Genomic DNA, 21,397 nt, shown 5'->3' with positions numbered 1-21,397 from the left:
GCACAAAGCAAAACCACCACCACCACCACCACACTTTTGTAAATTATTAATGTACAGGAAGTGAATGTACCAGACGTTGTTATGAAGAACCGTTTATTTGAATTTTTGCATTCATTTTCTGAATGTAGGGCATTCCAATATGCTTTAAGAATAGTCTACATTCTACAGGGTGGGTGAAGAAACAGGGGGAAAATAGTAACAAGAAAAAAAGACAATACGAATTACTCTTATGTTTAAAAATGTTTTCCTAGTGATTCTAAAAATTGCGAAAATATTTTAAAACATGTTATCATAAGTTATTTAAAATAGAGAACAAAAAATGTTAACTTTAGTATTGTTATTCTAAACATGTGTGTGTCTTTCTTGCATTTAAGTCATATTTCTTTAGAAGATATTGTTCATTAATTCGTGATGTAATCTTAACGTGACACGTCCTTTGCGTTTTTGTCGCATGGTGATTGCGTCACAATTCCCGCTATGTTCCGGAGATTGTTTCCATCTCCGCAGTACGTTTTTCCATAAGCCAGCGGGGACAGAACACCGGATAGAGGTAGGGGATGGATTTCCTCGCTGTTTAGTCAAATATTTTGAGAGTTTGTTTTGGAAAATGTGCGCTATGTGGCCCATGACTGGCCTGTGCTGCAAGCGGTAGGTTTAAAATGGTGCAGTGGCGGTGCGGCGAGCCACCAGAATGGAGCTACGCTGCTAAACGGACTAGCATCCATTAGCTTGTACTTGTACGGAGGTCCTGGCGCCACTTTGTACTTTTATTTCGTTTTTAACGTGACGTTCGAAACAAAGACAATCTGAAACAGTGCTCAATGTACGCCTGTTGTAATGTAAAACAATTTTCGTTCGATTGCCGTGAAAGTTAGGTTGTTGCTCCTTTGTCTCGCCAGCTCAAAATCGCGAAGCCAAAAATAAAACTTTTCATGTTAGCACTTCTGAGTTGCCTTTATGTTTGCACACCTATCTGTCAATGTATGTTTAGAACTATATATGTCTCGTAATTTGCACCGATTTCACGTGTACGTAAGTTCAATGCTGCATTTAACACGTGCACAAGTTTACATGTGCGCGGGTACAAAATTATGGTCCAGACTAGAAACGTGATGCATTTCTGTGTTTGTTATGGCCTGTCAGTAAATAATAAAGGAGACTGTTTTGGTTCCTTTGGTGAGATTAGCGCAGTCCCCTTTAATGGCTGAATCCAACATGTGTTCACTGGTTTGTGATTGACACCATGTGTTTTTTCTGTCACTGCTTTTTCCTGATGACTTTCACGTTCTGCCCAAACGCCACAACGTCGCATCATAAATTGTGCTTTTCCAAAATTCACTTGGAAGTTTATTTTTATTCTATTTTTAAATGCTGCAACAACCACGCAGTTGCAACAACCACGCAGTCTAGCTTCCGGTCACGTGACGCAAACGAAAGTTAACCATCTTTCAAGAAGGGAAATCGAAACTGAATTTGTCTCATGGCCGTTTTTCTAAACGCGTCCTTTTGCACGGTTGTCGGAGTTTTTCGCTGGTGAAATCAGTTGTATGATTAGACAGTGTGTTTTATTATGTACCGGACTTAGATCACGACTGATGTTCTTTTTTTTTGCTCCGTGGAAAACCACAACAACCAGTCCGCACTTGGAAGAAGCAGACAACGCTTATTTAACCTCCAGCGTGTTATTTTCCACTTTTACCGCCACCAATTTTAATCTATCGGTAATATAAATTCATTATCGCAGTCACTTCCAGCAACAAGGTGAGGATTGCATGAATTTTAGACGCAATTTCTGATATCACCGTCAGACACTTGGGGGGGACATTAAACAGAAATATTTGACTTTTACTCCGGTCCTAATTTGAATTGTAGTTGAAAAGCACATTCAGTTTTCGCAAGGTGTTAGTAATTAAAGACCCAGTTTGCATATATCCACTACAATTGTTTTCCCACTTTTTGTGTGTGTGTGATACCGTCGTTATAATCCGTCAAAGGGAAATTCACTTTACTCAATATTGTCTAGTAGTGCATTGTTCCTCAATATTTAGTATATGTGCAGATTTAGTACAGTGTACTATATCAAAACTTTGATTTTGATACACTGAAGAAAACCATCACAAGTCTAAACTGCAATATTAGTTGTTTTTGCAGAGGATATAGGATGTGAGTATTGTTGTTGCTGTTAGTGCATTTGTGTTAAAATATTGTTAAAGGATTCTCACACCACAAAACATCTGATAGTTTCATTAGTCCGTCCATGGTGTTTTGTGTGTTAGCATTAAGCTAACAGGCTTTCACAAGTCAAGTCAAGTCAGGTGCAAAGTTAGGTCAATATTCATTGTGGCATTCTTTGTTTTATTTTTAATGTGACAGTAAATTTCAACTGGGACTGTCAATAAGCAGCTTGAGGCAAGCACTTGGCTGTTTGTATTTTTTAAAGAATTGATCACTCTGCCAAACTGCCAGGTGTGCGCATTACTTACAAACCTGAACCAGAGTGGATACTAGGGGTGTGAATTGCCTAGTACCTGACGATTCGATTCGTATCACGATTCACAGGTCACGATTCGATTCGATACGGATTAATCCCGATACGAATTTATAAGTCGATTGTTGCGATTTGTTTCCATTCAAATTTAGAAAATACTAATCAGTAAGCTTGGTAGAGTGTAAAATTTATATGAAAATGTATTATTTATTTATCTGAAATTTCAGTCTTGAAATTACATTCTTCCAAAAAAAAAAAAAAAATCGATTTTGCCGATTATTGAATAGATTCGAGAATCGCGCGACGTAGTATCGCGATATATCGCCGAATCGATTTTTTTTAACACCCCTAGTGGATACAAACCAAGTTTGCAAACCCACTGGCACATTATTACAAGAGAAAATTAAATGTTTTGTTTACAAAACAAACATGGTAATTAGTTCTAAAAAATACCCCATCTTCAATCTTAAAACTTTGTGTCATTGTCAGCGCTATAGCCATTTCCCCCCCAGGCTTCTGTCCATGTCAGTCCCAATTACCGTGATGCACGAACATCACAGGGTTGTCCCTTAACGCGGCTGCTCACATCTATGTGACAGGTCAGATCTGCTGACTGAAGAAAACAACCCAGTATTTGGCGATTCTTTGTTGTTAGTCTTATGTATATAAAAAATAGGCTCACTTCTGAATCAGTCTTGTGCCATAGAGCAATATATTTTTTTTGCAAACTTATAACTATAAAGTCAATACAGTCAAGTTAAGTAGTGTGTTGCAGGTGAAAGTGAGTTCCAAATGCCCTTTGTGAGGTTTTTAACGTTGTCGCTTGGGCGACTTTTTGTCTGCGGCAGTCTCACATTACTTTATGTTAAATTCACATCCATCAAAAACATTGTAAGGCCTGAAATAAAATGGAAGTCACAACAAGATCTAAATTATTCATCCCTGTCCTTTCACCCAGGGATTAAGTTTCAGTGTGCCTGGGACTGAGACGCTAAGTCACCTTGCAATGTTTTTGTTGACTGATAAGGTTATAATTCTCTGGATGCATACAATGGCAGCTATGGTGTTGATTTCTATCTTTTCTCCCCCTATGGTACTGATATAATTTTTAGATCACAGGGTAGGAATGTCTGTTGGGAAAAGAAAGGCCCCTGATGTGGTATTGATATTGTATATTTTATGTGGTGCTGCATTATTCAGAGTCAGAGACACTTGATCATGTCAGATTGAAGGGTCACCAGAAGGATTTTAACAGGAAATGGCTGCTTCTTCTATTTGTATTCTAATGTCCTGTGACTGTTTTTGTTTGTCTTCCAGGTGTACTTGTTGCTTGTGGTAGGTGTACATTTGCATTGACTGTACATCCAGCCACTTCGGCCCCTTTCTTTCTCGACCCCTGCGCTATGAGCAGAGGTAGAGGAGGGCCTTACAACGATCAATTCTACCGGTACCCACCACCTTACCTCCAGGCGAGGGAGCATTACGAAAAATCTGGTCCACCCGCACCCTTCCTGAGAAGCGCCCCGCGGTTCCATCAACCATTTCCAAATTACTGCAACAGACATGTCTATCCTGTAGCATCCACGCGACCTCCGTCTCCCCTTAGCCCCCTTGCCCCGCCCAAACCAAGCCTTACTAAGAAACCTCCCATCCCAAATACACCCTCACATAGTCAGAGTTCTGATCCCCACCCTGTTCTCAATTCCTTTCAGTACCTACAGGTCCAGTTTCTGAGAGGACAGAGCACTGAGGCACCGCAGTTCAGAGTCAGTCCTCACAAGCCCGCCAGGTTAAATAATCCCTCATACCAGCAGCAGTCGGGTTATACTAGATATCCAAAGCCCAACTGGGGTCGAGGTCATTACAGCCAGGCCCCCAGTCTTGTCGGACACCCGAATCAAAACCAGGTGCAAAGTAGGTACCGCATCCCCAATAGTGAATCGAGCGTGCATGCTGACGTCTTGTGCGACAGTTTTCAGAGCTTGTCCCTCTACCAAAGAACACAGAGCATCATCACTCTCACCCCAGAAATCCAAGACCGGGTGCACAGGGCTTTACAACCAGTCAAAAGTGTCTCAGCAAAATTCTTGGCGAAAAAACTACATCTTCCCAAAAAGGTTGTCAACCAGGCCCTCTACTCTTTGGCAGATTTACAGAAGGTCTCCAAGCAAGGTCAAACTCCTCCGAAGTGGACTTTATACATCAAACCTGTCAGGGTCGAGGAACCTCAAAAGTCTATTTCAAGGAACCTCCAACAAACTGAAGTCAAGTTAGAGATCAAAACAGAAATAGTAGAAGACTCTGACACAGAAACTTCTTCTTCGGAGACTTCTGCTTCTGAAGAATTTCACTCATCTGGACGAAGTCGACAACATCAACCTTTCACAATGGCAGATCAAAAGGAGCTCATCTTTCAGCACCTCCTGGATTTAGCGCCAGTGAGTGCCCTCATGCTAGCCAAAAACATGGGCTTGAAGAGTTCCAAGCAGGTCAATTCCACCCTGTATGCCCTGGAGAAGCTCGGGGAAGTCGTGAGGAACCGTGATGACAAACCTCCCACCTGGGAGCTCTCAACCCATCGCAAAGAGAAGATGATGAGGACCCTAAAAGCTGCACAGAGCGATCAGGTGGTGAAAATGGAAAATGAGGAGAAGCCTCTCTCACCACTTGAACCAACGTCACAACTTGAGCTGCTGCCGTTTGACGCAAGTTGGATGCCAAAGACTGAAGCGGTACGTTTGCTTTCACATTTGTTTGGATAAAAAAATAAGCCGTTTTGGATAATATAAATCAAGTTCACTTTGTTGACTTTTGGATCATGTATTCTTTGAAGATCATGTTCATGGTTTCCTCCCTAAGCCTGGTGGTGTGGACGATGAACGACTAGCGCCGAATCCAGTGACGCTTAGCCTGGCAGTCCACCAGGCTTATAAACCACTGGGGGAATCCACTGTAGACAGATGTTTGAAAGTTGCACCTAAAAGCCGCTCAGAATGATTACCCAAACAGTCAAATGTTTCCCTAAAATGTTTTCTTTTAAAAGTGAGCCGAACCCCCCAAATTTTTTAAATATGTTCTTTGCAGGCCCACTTCTCTAAATACGGTATTGTAGTTAATATTGCATTAGTGTAATATGAGTTAAGCAGCAAAATCCAGCCCTTTTTATCAATGCCTGAAGGCAGCCATTTTGCCACTTGCTGTCGACTGAAGATGACATCAATGTTGCTCAGGTCTCAGGTAGCAACCAATCATAGCGCAGCTTCAGAAAACAGGTGCCCTCTGATTGGTTGTTGCCTGAGCAAGTGTGATGTCATCTTCAGTGGACAGCAAGTAGCAAAATGGCCGCCCCATGAGATGGATAAAAACGGCTGAATTTTGCTTCATAACTCACATTCCACAAATGTAATAATCAGAATGTCATGTTTAGACTAGTGAGGTCACATATAATATATTATTGTCAAGAAATGTTTAAGTAAAATAAGCAACAAAAGTGTGAAGCGCAGCACTGCCTAATCTGATTTTTTTACTGTCCAGCTATCTCCTACCACGATTGAACCACCATCCATACCTTCAAGTCAGGAGGAAGTGACTGTCGAAGGACAGTGGGCCTCCGATGATATTCCAGAATATCTAAACTCCATTCGCAAGCAGACGGACGCGGATAGAGTGGCCTCCGAGAACGCCAACCCAATTGGAACGGTTGCTGTGTCTCTGGCTGCTCCGCCGGCACAGAACCTTTGGGCAAAGCTGCAGGAGGTTCGTCTGAAGAATCCTGTCAGCGGCCTAATGGAATACGCTCAATATCTGGGCCAGAGTTGTGAGTTCATACTCCTCGACCAGTCAGGACCCTCCCATGACCCCAGGTTAGTCCCCCAAGCTTATGCTGTAGGAAAATCACTAGCTTTCAATGAATGTGTTTAATGCTAGCACGCGGAATGAAATTGATTGGCTTATAGCACCTAATTTGTACTCGTCATCACGCTGTGTTTGCCAGATTCCGCATGCAGGTGATGCTGAATGGGAGACTGTTTCCAATCGTGGAAGCCTCCGCTAAGAAGGTCGCAAAAAAAGACGCCGCCGCCGCCACTTTGCTGATTCTCTTCGGAGAGATGCAGGGAGGTGCGAGTGGCGGGAACGAAGGAAGTACTGCTGGTATGAACCAAACAATGAACGTGATCTCCAGTGATGTAAGTTGGGACTCCAGAGTCACACCATTGGTCAGATTTAGCTTTCAATAACGAATGGCGTTGATTTTTCAGGGCACCATTGAGGGCTCCGGGGGTGTTTTCGGAGCAGGTACTGTGGAAGTGATGGGGATGCCCGAGGGACCTCGTCAACCACTGTCTCGCTCACTGCCTGGGGGGAAGAATCCCGTGTCGGTTCTGATGGAATACAGCCAGCGCAGCGGGAACCCCATTGAATTTATCATCACAGGCCAGGTTGGCCCACCACATGATCCAAGGTACTCACGACTTCACTACCACAGCCTTTGGCTTTTGATTGTGAACTGTCCTTTTAAATATTGACTTCCCCTATGGGGGGTGGTGAAATGAACCAAACTCATGTTTATTTGTTTCAATTAACCAAACCAAGGACAATATGATGCTCACAGATCAAAAGCGGCTCCCAAATGTTGCTATTAAACCATGAATTATGCCTGATAATTTCCGACGATGCTAAACATTCTTGCGCAGACAACAAAAGCGAGCATTAAAGAGGAAGTCAACCAAACAATTTTTTTTTTTGACAATAATATATTCTATGCAGCCCCACTAGTCTAAATATAGTATTCTGGTTAATATTGTGTTAGTGGAATATGCGTTAAGCAGCAAAATCCAGCTGTTTTGATCTGTTTTAGGAGGCGGCCATTTTGCCACTTGCTGTCGACTGGAGATGACATCATAGTTGCTCAGGGCTCAGGCATTGACCAATCACAGCTCTTTCTGTTTTTGAAAGAGATAGATGTATATTTACAGTCCAACTCTACTTCCAAAAATAAGAAGGCTGTCAAGACCTTTATTTTTTTATTTTTTATTTTATTTTTTTTATATTTCTTCGTTTAAGACCCCTGGCATTTTTTTTCATTTTATTTTTTTTCTTTCTCTTTTCCTTTAACTCAGGGGTCTCCAAGTTCGGTCCTCAAGAGCCCCTATCCAGCCAGTTTTCCATGTTTCTCTCCACTAACACACCTGATTCATGATCGGGATCGTTATCAGGCTTCTGCAAAGCTTGCTGATTAGCTGATCAATAGATTCAGCTGTGCTGAAGGACGGAGACATGGAAAACAGGCTGTATAGGGACTCTCGAGGACCGAACTTTGAGACCCCTGCTTTAACTGTTATTGTGAGATTGTTGTGTACTATCTGTGATGATGATGATTATTGTTTGTTTAATGTTTGCCATGTTTGGCTTTTGATAGTTGTTAAATATCAGGAGATGGATAAAAACGGCTAGATTTTTATGCATAACTCATATTCCACAAATGTAATATTAACCAGAATGTCATCTTTAGACTAGTGAGGTCACATATAACATTATTGTTAAGAAATGTTTAAGGTTGACTTCCGCTTTAAGTCTGTTCACGACCCCTTCCATCTGGGTCTTTCTGAGTGTTCACATGTTTGTCAGAAGGTTCTTTATCTCATCCCACGTTGTCCTTCCGGGAGTATTTTGTCACACAGCCAGTATCAATTCAGTCTTTTTAACCTCTTCTTCTACTTTTGGTCACAATCAGCTGACTAGCACACAGCAAGCTTGTGTTTTCTGAATTTGCCATAAGCTATGTATTAATCTGTCTTGACTGCGCCACCAGCTGCTTTCTTTGTAACACTATATTTAAAATAGAAGCCTCAATATCAAATAGGGAAGTGAAGTGTGAAATGTTTTGAGTTCAAACACTAAACTCAATGTCAACTGCCTCTTTTGTCCTCAGGTTCATGTACAGAGTAAAGGTTGGCGAGAATCTGTTTGCGGAGGCCTCAGCTCCAAGCAAAAAGGCAGCGCGCCAGCTGGCAGCCGAGGAGGCCGTCAAAGAATTGATGGCCGATGGTAGGCTGCAGCTCAACAAGGTGAGCAATCTCCTCGTGGTTCTTTTGTCTTCCCTTCCGCGCTTGTTCTGTAAAGTTTTCTCCTCGTCTCCTTGCCATCAGCCCCAGTTGCCCCTCGGCTCCTCCAGCGATAGCGACAACTGTGGGACTTGCCCCTCTCTGCCACCCCTGACAGCCGACGAGCTGCGGGCAGCCCACGAGGCTGGGGTCGGCGATCTCATCAACCACCTGAACAACAACGCCGTGTCGGGGCTACTGGAGTACGCCAGGGCCAGAGGATTTGCTGCTGAGATCCGCCTGGTGGGCCAGTCTGGGTCAGCGCACGAGCCGAAGTATGTGCGAGCTTCACATGTCTGTCTTAATAGTTCATGGTTCATAGTTAATTTATTTATTTTTGGGTAATATTTTTGGAGAAAAAAACCCATCCTGATTTCCTTTCTGGCTTTCAGGTTCACCTATCAGGCCAAGCTGGGTGGACGCTGGTTCCCGCCAGTTTGCGCCTCGAACAAGAAGCAAGGCAAACAGGAGGCGGCCGACGCTGCTCTACGTGTTCTGATTGGGGAGGCGGAGAGGGCAGCCCGCACTGGGGAGCTGATCCCCGCTGAGGTATATCTATATACCGGTGTATATATATCTCTATTTTTTTCCCCCATACAGACTTATGTTTTACTCATTAATGGCCGACCCAGTTGCTAAGGGGACACAATAGAAGATACCACTTAAAGAGGAAGTAAACCCCCAAATTTTCCTTACAGTAATGTGTCGTATGCACCCCCACTAGTCTAAACACAGCATTCTGATTGATATTGTGTTTATGGAATATGAATCAAGCAGCAAACTCAGTCTTTGGGGGCGGCCATTTTGCTATTTTCTATCAACTGAAAATGACATCACAGTTGCTCAGGTAACGACCAATTACGGCTCAGCTTCAGTCAACAGCTTGTGGCAAGATGATCACCCCTTGAGATGTATAAAAACAGGTGGACTTTGCTGCTTAATTAAATTTATACAAATGCAATATTTATCAGACTGCCGTGTTTAATTATTTATACTGTAATGAATAATGTGGGGGGCTAATTGTACGTTTCTGCAATAGAAAAATGGACGGGAGTCTTGAGTTGTCTTTCCTTTGTTTACTCCAACGTGAGCAAAAAAATACAGCTGCGTAATTGTCTTTCTCCGTTCTCTCTCTATCAATCTCGATTAAATGCAACTTTTTCTTCGTATCTGTCTTGAATGCACAGTAATGTCCAAAAGACTCTACCACCATTTTAAAACAAGAAGAAATCAATGCGCTTACACTTACTTTAACTAAATCTTAATATATACTTTTAACTTCAAATAACTGCTAATAATCACTATAAAATTACTGTCGATTAACTGTATTATTAACTAAAAATGCAACAAATACATTATATCGTAGTTTATATCATTTAAATTTGGTATCATTGTGTCTGGAAATACTAAAAATATTTGTGGTATTAGCATCACGTTGGGCCTAGTGGTTAGCACGTCTGCCTCGCAGTCAAGAGGTCCTATTTTTAGATCTCTGGCACTCCTGCTTGGAATTTTTATGTTCACATGTGCTTACGGGGGTTTTCCGCTTCCAGTTTACTCCCACATCTGAAAAACATGTTAGGTTCATCGGACACAGTGTGTGACACTCCAGTAAACATCTGATGCTTACTTGATAGTTGAGTGAGTGAGTAATTGCCCGTGGCAACTATTTGAGGAAATGAAGTCGGTGGTGTTTTTATGTTCTCTGTATACATTTCCACCTTTCAATTTCTCTTCCATCGATGATGTACTAAAAAGCACAGTTGTGCTTAATTTATAAAAAAAAAAACCATCACAACGGATATCCATTCTTAACTAGCTAGCAGATGCATCAATAAATCAACAGAATTGCTCATTTGGCCTAAAGCTACAACCATCATAAACACCTTTTATGTGTCCATACTATAGCTCAGGAAATTGTTTTTGAGTAAAACGGTCGACCGTAGAATGTAGCTATAGTCCTGTAACTTTTTTTTTTTTTTTTTTTAAGCTTCCTGTGAGTGGCAGCACATTGCACGACCAGATTGCCATGTTAAGCCACCAGCGATTCAACGCCCTGACCACTCGCATACAGCACAGCCTGTTGGGACGCAAGATCCTGGCCACCATCGTCATGAGGAGGGGGGAAGGCCTGGGAACCGTTGTCAGCCTGGGAACGGGTGCGTGTGTGTTGTTTTCCCAGAAAATCATTATCGATCGATTCCGTAGCACTTTTCAGTGATCTGTGACATTGATTGTGTTTTCTTTTTTTGTCAATTCCAGGCAATCGTTGTGTGAAAGGGGAGGAGCTGAGCCTGAAAGGGGACACTGTGAATGATGGCCATGCGGAAATCATCTCCAGGAGAGGGTTTGTTAGGTACAAATTGATTTAAAAAAAAAAAAAAAAAAAATCTATGGTTTCATTTTTGTTTACAAATCTATCATCCTCTTAGATTTCTGTACAGTGAGTTGCTGAAGCACTTTGAAGGTGCAGACAACAGTATATTTGAGACGGCGGCGGACAACAAACTGCAGATCAAACCTGACATCACCTTTCATCTCTACATTAGGTGAGACGAGATTTCCCTCTGCCCCTTCTCTGCTACATGCACCAACGATATCACATCTTAGTGGTCTTTCCTTTTTCTCTCCTTTGAAGCACGGCGCCCTGCGGGGACGGGGCCCTCTTCGACAAGTCGTGCAGCGAAACGGGCGAAGAGGTGGGCTGCCACCAGCCGCTGTTTGAGAACGCCAAGCAAGGCAAGCTGCGCACCAAGGTGGAGAACGGTGAGACGCTCAAAACACGCCAAGATGACACTCAGCGCGCACTTTTGGACCCGTGTGACCTTGTCGGCTTGTGCGTTGCAAGGTGAGGGAACCATCCCGGTGGAGTCCAGCGCTATTGTGCCCACCTGGGATGGAATTCAGCACGGGGAGAGGCTGCGCACCATGAGCTGCAGTGACAAGATCCTGCGCTGGAACGTGCTGGGCCTACAGGGGGCGCTGCTCACTCACTTTCTGCATCCCATCTACCTGAAATCAATCACGCTTGGTAAAGCATTTTGTTACATGTGCTTAGCCTTTATCGCATTTAAACATGTCTCTATGTTCATTTCAAACTCATCTACAAAATAAATGGCTTACAGATTATTTAAAAAAAAAAGACTTGTTTATATGTCACAAGTGAGAAAAAAAATCTTAAGCTTCCTTCATTTTGTAACCGTTGTTGTGTTCAGGCTATCTATACAGCCACGGTCACCTGACTCGGGCCGTGTGCTGCAGGTTGGCCAGAGATGGTGACGCATTCAGTCAAAGTCTCCCTCCTCCCTTCCAGCTAAACCACCCTGAGGTGAGAGCACTGTTATAAATCACCTTGTGTTCTTTTCACTAATTGAAGCCCTCCGGCCGTTTTCTTTATCAACGACACACGTGTGTTGATCTGTCAGCACCGAACAAGCGGCTCACTCTTACTGTGAGGTGGAAATCTGACTACGGTTGCACTAATTATCTCAAGACGTGCATGTATTACTCGACCGAATTAGCATTCTGATACTAACTAGGCCCAATGCAACAACCTGTTGCATGGCTTCCTTGCTCCATAGGTGGGCCGAGTAAGCGTGTATGATTCCACACGCCACACGGGCAAAACTAAGGAGTCCAGCGTGAACTGGAGCCTTCCGGACCACACGAGTGTGGAGGTTCTGGATGGGACCAAAGGCAAACTAGATGGGTAAGTCACCAAACTACAGGAAATGTTTCTTGTTCAAGCTTTCCAAAAGAGTGGAACTTGTAACGTTGAATGACCTTAAAGTCATCAAGTTTGAAAGTTTGTGGGGGAAATTCATGCGCAAAGAGTGACTATCATCAAATCACGCAAGATTAAACTCTTTAAGCATCTTGGTTTTTTTTTGTATTTTTTGTTTTTTTTTGTTTTTTAACTAGACTTGTGGTATTTGAGCCCAACTTAGGCCTCAGCTTTTGAATTATGATAACTTAGTTCATTAAGAATATATTTTTACTTCCAACTACTCAAAATGTTCACTGGCATGATGCATCAGACCTATACATAAATACTGTATATGATAATCCCATCTCCCCCCACCCCCCACCCCCTTTTTTATACCTTCTATGGACAATAAAAGTAATATTATGCTATGATTCAAGTTAACTATGCTGTCTATATGGTATAAACATGTATATATGGTAGAAACATGGTATAAATTCCCTTCTCCCATTGGCAATAATTTAGAAATTACCGCATGAAGCCATTTTGAGCCTCTACATCAGGGGTGGCAAACTGCGGTCCTCGAGTGCCGGAGTCATGCAGGTTTTATAGATTTCCCTACTCGAAGTGCAGCTGATTCCAATTAACAGGCTCGTTATCAGGCTTCTGCAGAGCTTGCTGATGAGCTGATCATGAATCAGCTGTGTTGAAGAAGGGAAATATCCAAAAACCTGCAGGACTGCGGCCTTCGAGGACCGGATCTCGCCACCCCTGCGCTACATGTTATGACAATCTGCTAAAATTTTTAGCTTCCTAGTGTTTTTAAAAATATACTTTTTCTTTGATATAACATATACAAATATAAACTTTTTATTAACCTATTGAATTGTTTGGAGGCTGTACGTACAAAATACTGTATATTAGGGGTGTGAATTGCCTAGTACCTGACGATTCGATTCGTATCACGATTCATAGGTCACGATTCGATTCGATACCGATTAATCCCGATACGAATTTATAAGTCGATTGTTGCGATTTTTTTAATTTTTTAATTTAGAAAATCCTAATCAGTAAATTTGAACAGTGTGAGATTTGTATGAAAATGTATCATTTATTTATCTGAAACTCCAATCTTATAAAGGTTGTTATCTGTTTCATGTTTGAACAGCATTAAAATAAAATATTAAGGCATAATGTTCCATTAATATAACATTCTTCCATGCTTAAGGTGTGAACCCTAAGACGTTTTGGTGAATATTTTCCCATCAAAAATGGATATTTAAAAATCGATTCGGCCGCCTATTGAATCGATTCGAGAATTGCACGATGTAATATCGCGATATATTGCCGAATCGATTTTTTTTTAACACCCCTACTGTATATTATTATTTTATTGAACCACAACAACAGATTGAGATGAAACGGGTGACAATAAAGGAGAGCGTGTGGATATTTAAGAGGCTGTTGTCAGTGATCAATCGCCCTGTTACATTTCAGGTTTTTTCAGGTCACTGTGCAGCGGGACTTAAAGTCTCACTGAAACAGTAAAAACAAACTTCAACTTGTATTTTTATTTTTATTTTTAATACTTCGTGCCTCAACAATCCTCCAAATGTGGTTCCTACAGGAACAAGCTGGCCGTGTCCCGCGTGTCCAAGTCCAACCTGTTCTGTCTCTTCCGCACGCTGTGCCAACGCTGCGAGCGCGCCGACCTCCTCGCCATGCACTCGTACGCTCAGGCCAAGCTGGCGGCCAGCTCCTTCCAGCTGGCCAAGCACCGCTTCTTCCAAGCGCTCGGCGACCACGGCTACGGAGCCTGGATCGGCAAACCGCTGGAGGAGAAGAGCTTCGAGGCGGGGGAGGAGCCGGCCAGCGCGCCCGCTGCCCCGTTCGGTGGCACTCGGAACGGAGGGACGATGGAATACAACCAGGCGGAGGCGTAGCGCGAGGCGTGTCGTAACACTCCGCTCGGAAAGGGAGGGAGGCGAAAGGACAATCAAACCTCGATTAGCCTTAGCCAGGCTAAAATGAACTTAAGATGAGATGATGAGAAGCCTGAACGGAATCGAAAGTGGCAATAGAAAGAGGGAGCGACGAGGCTATGCTATCTTATACATTTTGTACTGTAGAGTCGTGGTCACTGACAAGTTCCATGTTTGATCATGTGACCTGCCAGTGGCTTCCTTTTAGTCTCAAAAATCTCTCCTGACAAGCAACAGGGAACCTGAAAGATGACCAAGCAGCGAGTTTGCTTTGCATTTCTTCGAATGGACTAAAGGCACCTCTAGTGATTTAAACCAGCTACGAGAGAGAAAAAAAAAACCCCACATCCATTCGTACATGGTCGCCGTGGTAACCGTGAGCACACCGTAGTTTCGTGCACCTCTTTGATCAGTCCTATGCTTTTATATACACACAAAAAAGATGTCATGGCCTCCAGGCTGCACACGAGTTCTCCGCATTTCTTTCAACTTGTCCTGCGTCCATATTTGGTCATTCCACTTTTGCAGTGAAAAAGTCGAATGAGCTCCTCGACCGTGAACACGTTTGTCGTTTGGGATTTGTGTATGTTTGTTTTTAAGTTTTAATTTAGATGATGCAATATGCAAACTGCACTGCAAGTGTGATCCAAATACACGAGTCCAGTCAAAAATAGCCCAAATTTACTTAATAAACTGTAGTAAAATTAGTTTTTCTAACTACTGTTTTAAGCACACATGCTTCAACTGGAAAGTAAGTTTGACTTTTTATTTTATTTTTTTCGTCCACTTGACGCTTGTGGAAAAGCGCTTAAAATCCACCCAGCATTTGTTTTCAATTGATTGATTCATAGTACCTATAAACCCTTTATTATAGCGTGGTGCAACCCTCTGATTGGTGCATGCGCAAAATCTGTTTTAACAATGTTTTATTTTACAGTTAATGTACAGTGTTTGCATTCACTTGGGGAGAAAAAAAAATGCTGTCTGGACCCTGTTAGCAATATATTCTATTTTAGACACGCAACGTGTGTGTAGGTTCAATCTTGTATAGAACCTTTTTTTTTTTCTTTTTTTTTTTAACGCAAGTGATGATTGGAAATTTAAAAAAAAAAAGAAGAAGAAAAGAATAAACCATAATAACCATATTCCATCGGAATGTCTTTGGAAGTTTCCTCTCATCCTTCATACAGAATTTATTCATCATCTGCTGCTTAGCCCTGAGGCGAGGAGTGCTTTCTTTACCCCAGGGCCGAATTTTAGAGCGGCGCTCTAGTGTATGTAACCTGGAGGGGTTCTATGCTGGAACATGACTGAAGGGTGCGTCCACATCAACAGGAGAGTTGGGCTCAAAGTGGCTTTTCTTCAATGCTCACTGGGATCAGCAGATGGGAACGTGAACGGCTCATGGCTGAGAGGTGTGAATGTCAACTCGACCTTGTGGAATCAGGTCCGAGTGACCTTTTTGTTAGTGGGGTGTTAAAAAGAACTCATTTGGGGGGATTCTTCTGTCAGTGCAAAAGTCCTGCTATTAAGACAGAGAAGCAAGAGCAACGTAGTTGATGATGCTATGCTAGTGTGACCAGCCCGGAAATGTTCACTTTTTTTTACATCCTTATGAAGTTATAAAACGTATTGTATTGATTTTGCCCATCACTAGCATACAAACCAGGCATGTTATAGTAGTCAACATTTTTAAATCAAAATAATTGTGACAAATTAAATTACAGCGATCCAGTTTCACCAAGGGAAAAAAATGCTGCGTTCGAGGAAAGTGGGAAATCAGATTTAGCCCACTCGGATTTTGTCAGTTCTACCCTCAAAGCGTTCGAGACAAATAAAAATACAGTACAAGGCATATGTTCACATGAATGACTGCGTAAACCCGAATAAACAATTTGTCGGAATCAGCCATCTATATTGTTACATTAGTACCAAATGCTTTGAGGGCAGAATTGGGGCACTTTATGTGGGATAAATTCGAGTTCAAACGTAGCATAAAACCGTCATTTTGACTTGTGACGTCAATTCAAACAAATAGCGCTACATTTTATTGCGTGTTATTAAATTTATACTTCATAAGTTGAATTAGTATTGTAATCTTGACCAGGGTTTAGGCAAGTGGGGCCCTAAGATTTACAGGGGCCCCCAAACGTCTTATAAGAACTTAATTTAGTATTGTTTGACTTAAACCAGTTTTAGTTTTAATCTATCCTAATCACTTTGACTGCTCCCCCATCTTTTCTCATGCAATGAATTATTCCATCTTCCTACTGTGCATGTGCAGACTTGATTCAGGAAGACTAGCAGTTAGCAGTACAAACCTGTTAGCACAATTGTGAGGAAAATGAAGAGAAGCTAGCCCAGTGAAGAGAAGGTGAGTTTTATTTATTTATTTATTTATTTATTTATTTATCTATCAAAACTATGAAAGATTTAAACCTTTTTCATGATCACACTGAATCTGTAACTCTTGAACGTTGCAGTGGCACCGCCTCAGCTGTTGAGGATACAATATAGCGATGAAGAGGAGAGTGACGTGATGTTTTCATCATTAAATTGTGAGTATTAAAGTGGTCAAAACTAAACTTAGATGATTAATTTTCTTATCGATTACACAAAAAGCATAGAGATGATCAACATGCTAGGTAATGATCCTCAAATAGGATCTTAAAGTGGAAGTTAACCATAAACATTTCTTGACAATAATGTTATATGTGACCTCACTAGTCTAAACATATTCTGATTAATATTACCTTTGCAGAATATGGATTATGAAGCAAAATCCAGCCGTTTGTCCATGTCGGGGTGGCCATTTTGCCACTTGCTGTCGACTGAAAATGACATCCCAGTTGCTCAGGCAATGACCAATCAGAGCGCACCTCTTTTCTGAAGCTGTGCTGCGATTGGTTGTTATCTGAGCAACTGTGATGTCAGCAAGTGGCAAAATGGCCGCATTCTGATATTGATTAAAATCAACTGGATTTTGCTGCTTAACTCATATTCCATGAACGTAATATTAATCAGAATGTCATGTTTAGACTAGTGAGGTCACATATAACATATTATGATCAAGAAATGTTTAAAGGTGACTTTCTTTTTAAGGACTTCATCACTGACGACCTTGTGCTGAGGTGAAAAAACTTTTGTCAATGCAGTAAACAGAAGTGGCGGGCCCCATGACTGGGTTTGTCTTGGGCCCCCAAATGACTAAATACGCCCCTAATCTTGAAGAAAGTAAATTAGAGATTGTCATAGCATGGTTATCATTGTTCCTGTCAGGAGACAAGATGACAATATTACCAGCTAATTAGTCATGTCACTCATAAATAATTTCATTAGAACCTCATTCCCTTCTCCCCCAAAGACACTTGTGGAAAACAAAATCAACAACACGCTGGAGTTAATATTTGTATCATGACCATGTACTTATTAGCTCCCATCTAATTTGTCATCAGCTACGCATGCATATGTGCAATAATGAGAGCTTCTTTCAATCACTGCTCCCCACCCCGAGCCTTTTTCCAAGTCAAGTATTTTGAGAGTGAGGCTAATGATGAAGGCTGAGACAACAAGCACGTAGGAGAGGGGCGGTGGGGGGGTCTTGGAGTGAAATATTAGTCCCGAGCTGAGTGCTCGGAGGAGCCAATCGATGGTCTCCAAAGGAAATAAATGAGAAAAGGGAAAGGGGGAATATGGCGCGCAAAAGCCTCATTGGAGTCAAGTGTGAAAAGACACAAGATCACAACAACTTGTAAGAGCATCTACGCTTAATAAAGACGAGGCGGCGGCGCCGGCGGGGATGAGGAAGCCTGACAGAGTTACAAATAGGACGAAAAGAGTACAAGTAGTGGCCATCCCTCTAATGGACATCTTTACACGAGAGAAGTTTTTTTTTATATGTGCCGCAGGGAGTTATGAACAATTCGAAATAGACAGTTATAGCACAAAAAAACACTTTACGCTTCAGCTAGAAAGCAAAACAAATGGCTTTAAATGGTGGCTACTGACTCCCAAACATGAGTTTTTGAACACGGCCACCTCCCCGGTTGTAAGACGGTGTGCACATTTGCTAACCAAAACAGCAGCAAGTACAAGGTTCATGTTTTTTGTGTCTGAACTTCACTTTCATTTGACATGACCAAAAACTTTTTTGGTGACTATCAGTAGGCATCTATCTGTCTGTCCATCTATATTTTTGCATACAACTTTTTAACTCTCTCTACGGTTACATATCGAAAGTTCATGGTTAGACTTTCCTTGTATCTCCTTCTGTTGTTTGTTTTATTATTGCATCTCAACGGGATACATTCCATTTGTAAGTCACACAAGTTTTATTTGGAGCTTTTTATGCCCCTTTTTTCCCCTGAATGCTTGCTAGCTAGCAGTGCCTTAGCTCCATTTGTACATTGCAAAAACATACGTAACGTTTCATTTTTGGCAGTACTTCATCATAAACATGAAAAAGTGATGCTAGCAATCAACTGTAGCTGCCCTCATAGTGGCAAATTAGTCCCACATCTTCCCAGAATTTTCCTAATGAGGACAAGTGCAACAGGAAATGGGCGTCTCACTTGTTAGGCGTTGTGGAGTGCGAATAATGTGCACGTTTTAGGACATGTCAATCTCCAAAGCCTCTCAAATCTCTTTTCTCTCCTTGCCGTTTATTTCCTCAGTCTGTGCAATATCCATATAAAATCAGTATTGTAAAAACCTCATCTGTCTCTCTTTTTACCAGCGCATTTGCAGGTTTAAGGGAACCAAATTTAAGACTTTTTTTTAATTTATTTTTTTATGGCCACTTTCATGGACCGGTCATTCACAAAATGAGAAGGAGGTGATATGGATTCTATTGTACAATAGGGACTGAAACACGGATAGCAAAAGCTGCGAGTAATTTCAGCACCTACGAGAGGTGGTAAAATGGAAGCATTGATTGTATATAATTTCTTATTTCTAATGGATGAGAAAATGTCTTTTGAGAGATCCCAAACATGCATTTTTCTAGTTGGGCTTTACTCAGTGGTGAGTCGATATCACCTAAGGTGTGTTTAAAAAAATAATAATAAAAAAATAAATAAAAAATATCAGACTTTTGCCATTAAACTGCAGGTTCATGATATTATGTTAAATAGCTGTTATGCTGATTGAAATACATATTTATATTTAGTTTATTAAAGAGCCAAAATGCTAGTCACAATGTCGTTAAAACTAATAAGGTTTCTTAAAGGGGCAGTCAAGTCAATGTTAAACATTTCTTGACAATAATACTGTATCTTATATGTGACCTCATTGGTTTAATCATGACATTGTGATTAATATTACATTTATGGAATATGATTTATGAAGGAAAATCCAGACATTTTTTATCCATCTCATGGGGAGGCCATTTTGCCACTTGCTGTCGACTGAAGATGACATCACAGTTGCTCAGGGCTCGGGCAACGACCAATCTCCAGCCCACCTGTTTTTTGTTGTTGTTTTTTTAAGCTGAGTTTTGATTGGTTGTTATCTGTGATGTCATCTTCAGTTGTCAGCAAGTGACAAAATGGCCGCCCCCTGAGATGGATAAAACCGGCTGGACCTTATGTTCCACAAATGCAGTGTTAACCAGAATACTGTATTTAGACTTGTGGGGCTGCATGGAACATATTATGGCCAAGATTTTTTTTTAAAGGGGCAGTTACTGCATTAATGACAGTGATGAAAATAAAATATGCATCATTTAAATGCCTTGTGTTTACTGATATGTGTGCATATGTTTAGCACCTTATAATAAGATCTTAAAATTTCATTATTTTGCTACATTTTCATGATGACCAAGTCATTTTATTATTAATTTTTAACAGCATTGACCCTAGTAATTGTAAAAATGCAGTCACGTGCCAGTAATTGTGGCGCAGTGTGTGAGTCAGACAAACCAATGGCGTCACTTGACTGAGGGTTTGGACCCAGCTGACTCATGGCGAGCGTGTGCAGTCATCTCTCATCTCCAACCCTGCATACATTTTTTTTTTAATCGTGGCGCTGACTTTTTTGGGAGGAGCCTGTGTGCCACTTGTAAATATTGGCACAGGGACAGCTGCGCACAGTCACTGTTAGGACCCTATTACACTATTACAACACTGTATAAAAAGAGGCCTGAAATCCGATGAGGGTCTTATCGTAGCTGATATCGAGAGAGGTGATGAAAGTTTAGAGACAAACAGTTGTGCTGTTAAAAAAGTAAGACATCTGAATCATCTCTTGAGGAGGCTTGGAAGAAATCCGACCGGAATGTTAAAGTGACAGGAAGTGCGTATGAGTGGAAATGTGCACCATCCGTGTCTATTTGCTGATGCTGCAAAACGACAGTCAGCCTTCGCAAAGTCAGTCCTGTAATATTTTACGTCAGTCAAGCCCTTCGTGTGGGATCCAGTTTGTTTGTATTTTGAAATATATTTCACCATATCGGCGTGGTGGTTTCGTGTTGGGTATATCTGCCTAAGACTCGGGTTTGAGTCTCGGCTCTGGTCTTCCTGTGTGAAGTTTGCATGTCAAACTCATTTTTGTCACGGGTAGTTATGGTTTCCCACTTTTTGTTATTTATGTTAAAGCTATTTTAAAGGTCTGGCAATTTAATATTTTTAAATATATAATAAAAATAGTTTATTTCTTGGCTTGTTATGGCATGAATAAAACTAACAAAACTGAATCTGAGACAGAAGGCTTGATCTCAAGGGCTACATCAATCATTAGCTCAAATCGCTATAGCTAATAGCCGCTAACAGATGCTCTTAAAAACGAAGACTGTTATAGTTTCTTGACTGACATTTAACTATGATTAGTAACAAAAGTTCACAAGAAGAAATTTGAAAGCTGTCTCCTTCATGTCAAGGTAAGTAAAGTTGGTGTTTGAGATGCAGATGGCGAAATATGGACAGATGCAACAATTAGCCCTAACGTGACCGACCCCATGGGGTCACGTTTTAATTGATTGTACATTCCAAAAACAAAAAACATAATTTTGGGCAATACAGTACTCCGTCATGCTAATAATGTAGCAGCCTCAGTGTCCCGCCAAGCGAGTGAGGCTACGTTTCAACTCTTGCTAGCACCTTCTCGACGACAAACTCCAGAGCTC

At 41.5% G+C, this 21,397-nt stretch overlaps 2 protein-coding genes across 3 annotated transcripts in view; both read left to right on the top strand.

The window, feature by feature from the left end:
* Positions 1–424: 424 nt before the first annotated feature.
* On the top strand, positions 425–14,984 carry adar (adenosine deaminase RNA specific). 2 transcript variants are annotated; one of them, XM_077527357.1, is made up of 16 exons: positions 425–550; positions 3,806–5,220; positions 6,023–6,351; positions 6,483–6,675; positions 6,748–6,950; positions 8,421–8,556; positions 8,638–8,867; positions 8,985–9,141; positions 10,583–10,751; positions 10,855–10,948; positions 11,025–11,141; positions 11,231–11,358; positions 11,441–11,623; positions 11,808–11,920; positions 12,174–12,301; positions 13,923–14,984. In XM_077527357.1, the coding sequence occupies exons 2-16, from the start codon at positions 3,892–3,894 to the stop codon at positions 14,236–14,238; spliced, it is 3,825 nt and encodes a 1,274-aa protein (XP_077383483.1). In that variant the 5' UTR covers positions 425–550; positions 3,806–3,891; the 3' UTR covers positions 14,239–14,984. The 2 variants fall into 2 exon arrangements, with proteins under 2 accessions (XP_077383483.1, XP_077383484.1); XM_077527358.1 differs by lacking the exon at positions 425–550 and adding an exon at positions 1,453–1,761.
* Positions 14,985–16,381: 1,397 nt separating this feature from the next.
* The window catches only part of kcnn3 (potassium intermediate/small conductance calcium-activated channel, subfamily N, member 3), an 81,067-nt gene continuing 76,051 nt past the window's right edge, over positions 16,382–21,397 (top strand). The window contains exons 1-2 of the mRNA XM_077527097.1: positions 16,382–16,651; positions 16,761–16,835. The gene's annotated coding sequence lies outside the window, so the exon portion shown is untranslated. The remainder of the gene's footprint in view (positions 16,652–16,760; positions 16,836–21,397) is intronic.

The sequence above is a fragment of the Festucalex cinctus genome, chromosome 7 (genome assembly GCF_051991245.1).
Source record: "Festucalex cinctus isolate MCC-2025b chromosome 7, RoL_Fcin_1.0, whole genome shotgun sequence".
Taxonomy (NCBI): domain Eukaryota; kingdom Metazoa; phylum Chordata; class Actinopteri; order Syngnathiformes; family Syngnathidae; genus Festucalex; species Festucalex cinctus.
Note: the sequence above shows the minus strand (reverse complement) of the source record. Positions and strands in the feature narration are given on the sequence as shown.

Bases quoted from the DNA above. Each gene is read 5' to 3' on its own strand.
- adar (XM_077527357.1), top strand. From the start codon at position 3,892: ATGAGCAGAGGTAGAGGAGGGCCTTACAACGATCAATTCTACCGGTAC. The intron at 8,557-8,637 runs GTGAGCAATCTC...CCTTGCCATCAG, and splicing joins GTAGGCTGCAGCTCAACAAG to CCCCAGTTGCCCCTCGGCTC. The intron at 11,359-11,440 runs GTGAGACGCTCA...GTGCGTTGCAAG, and splicing joins GCGCACCAAGGTGGAGAACG to GTGAGGGAACCATCCCGGTG.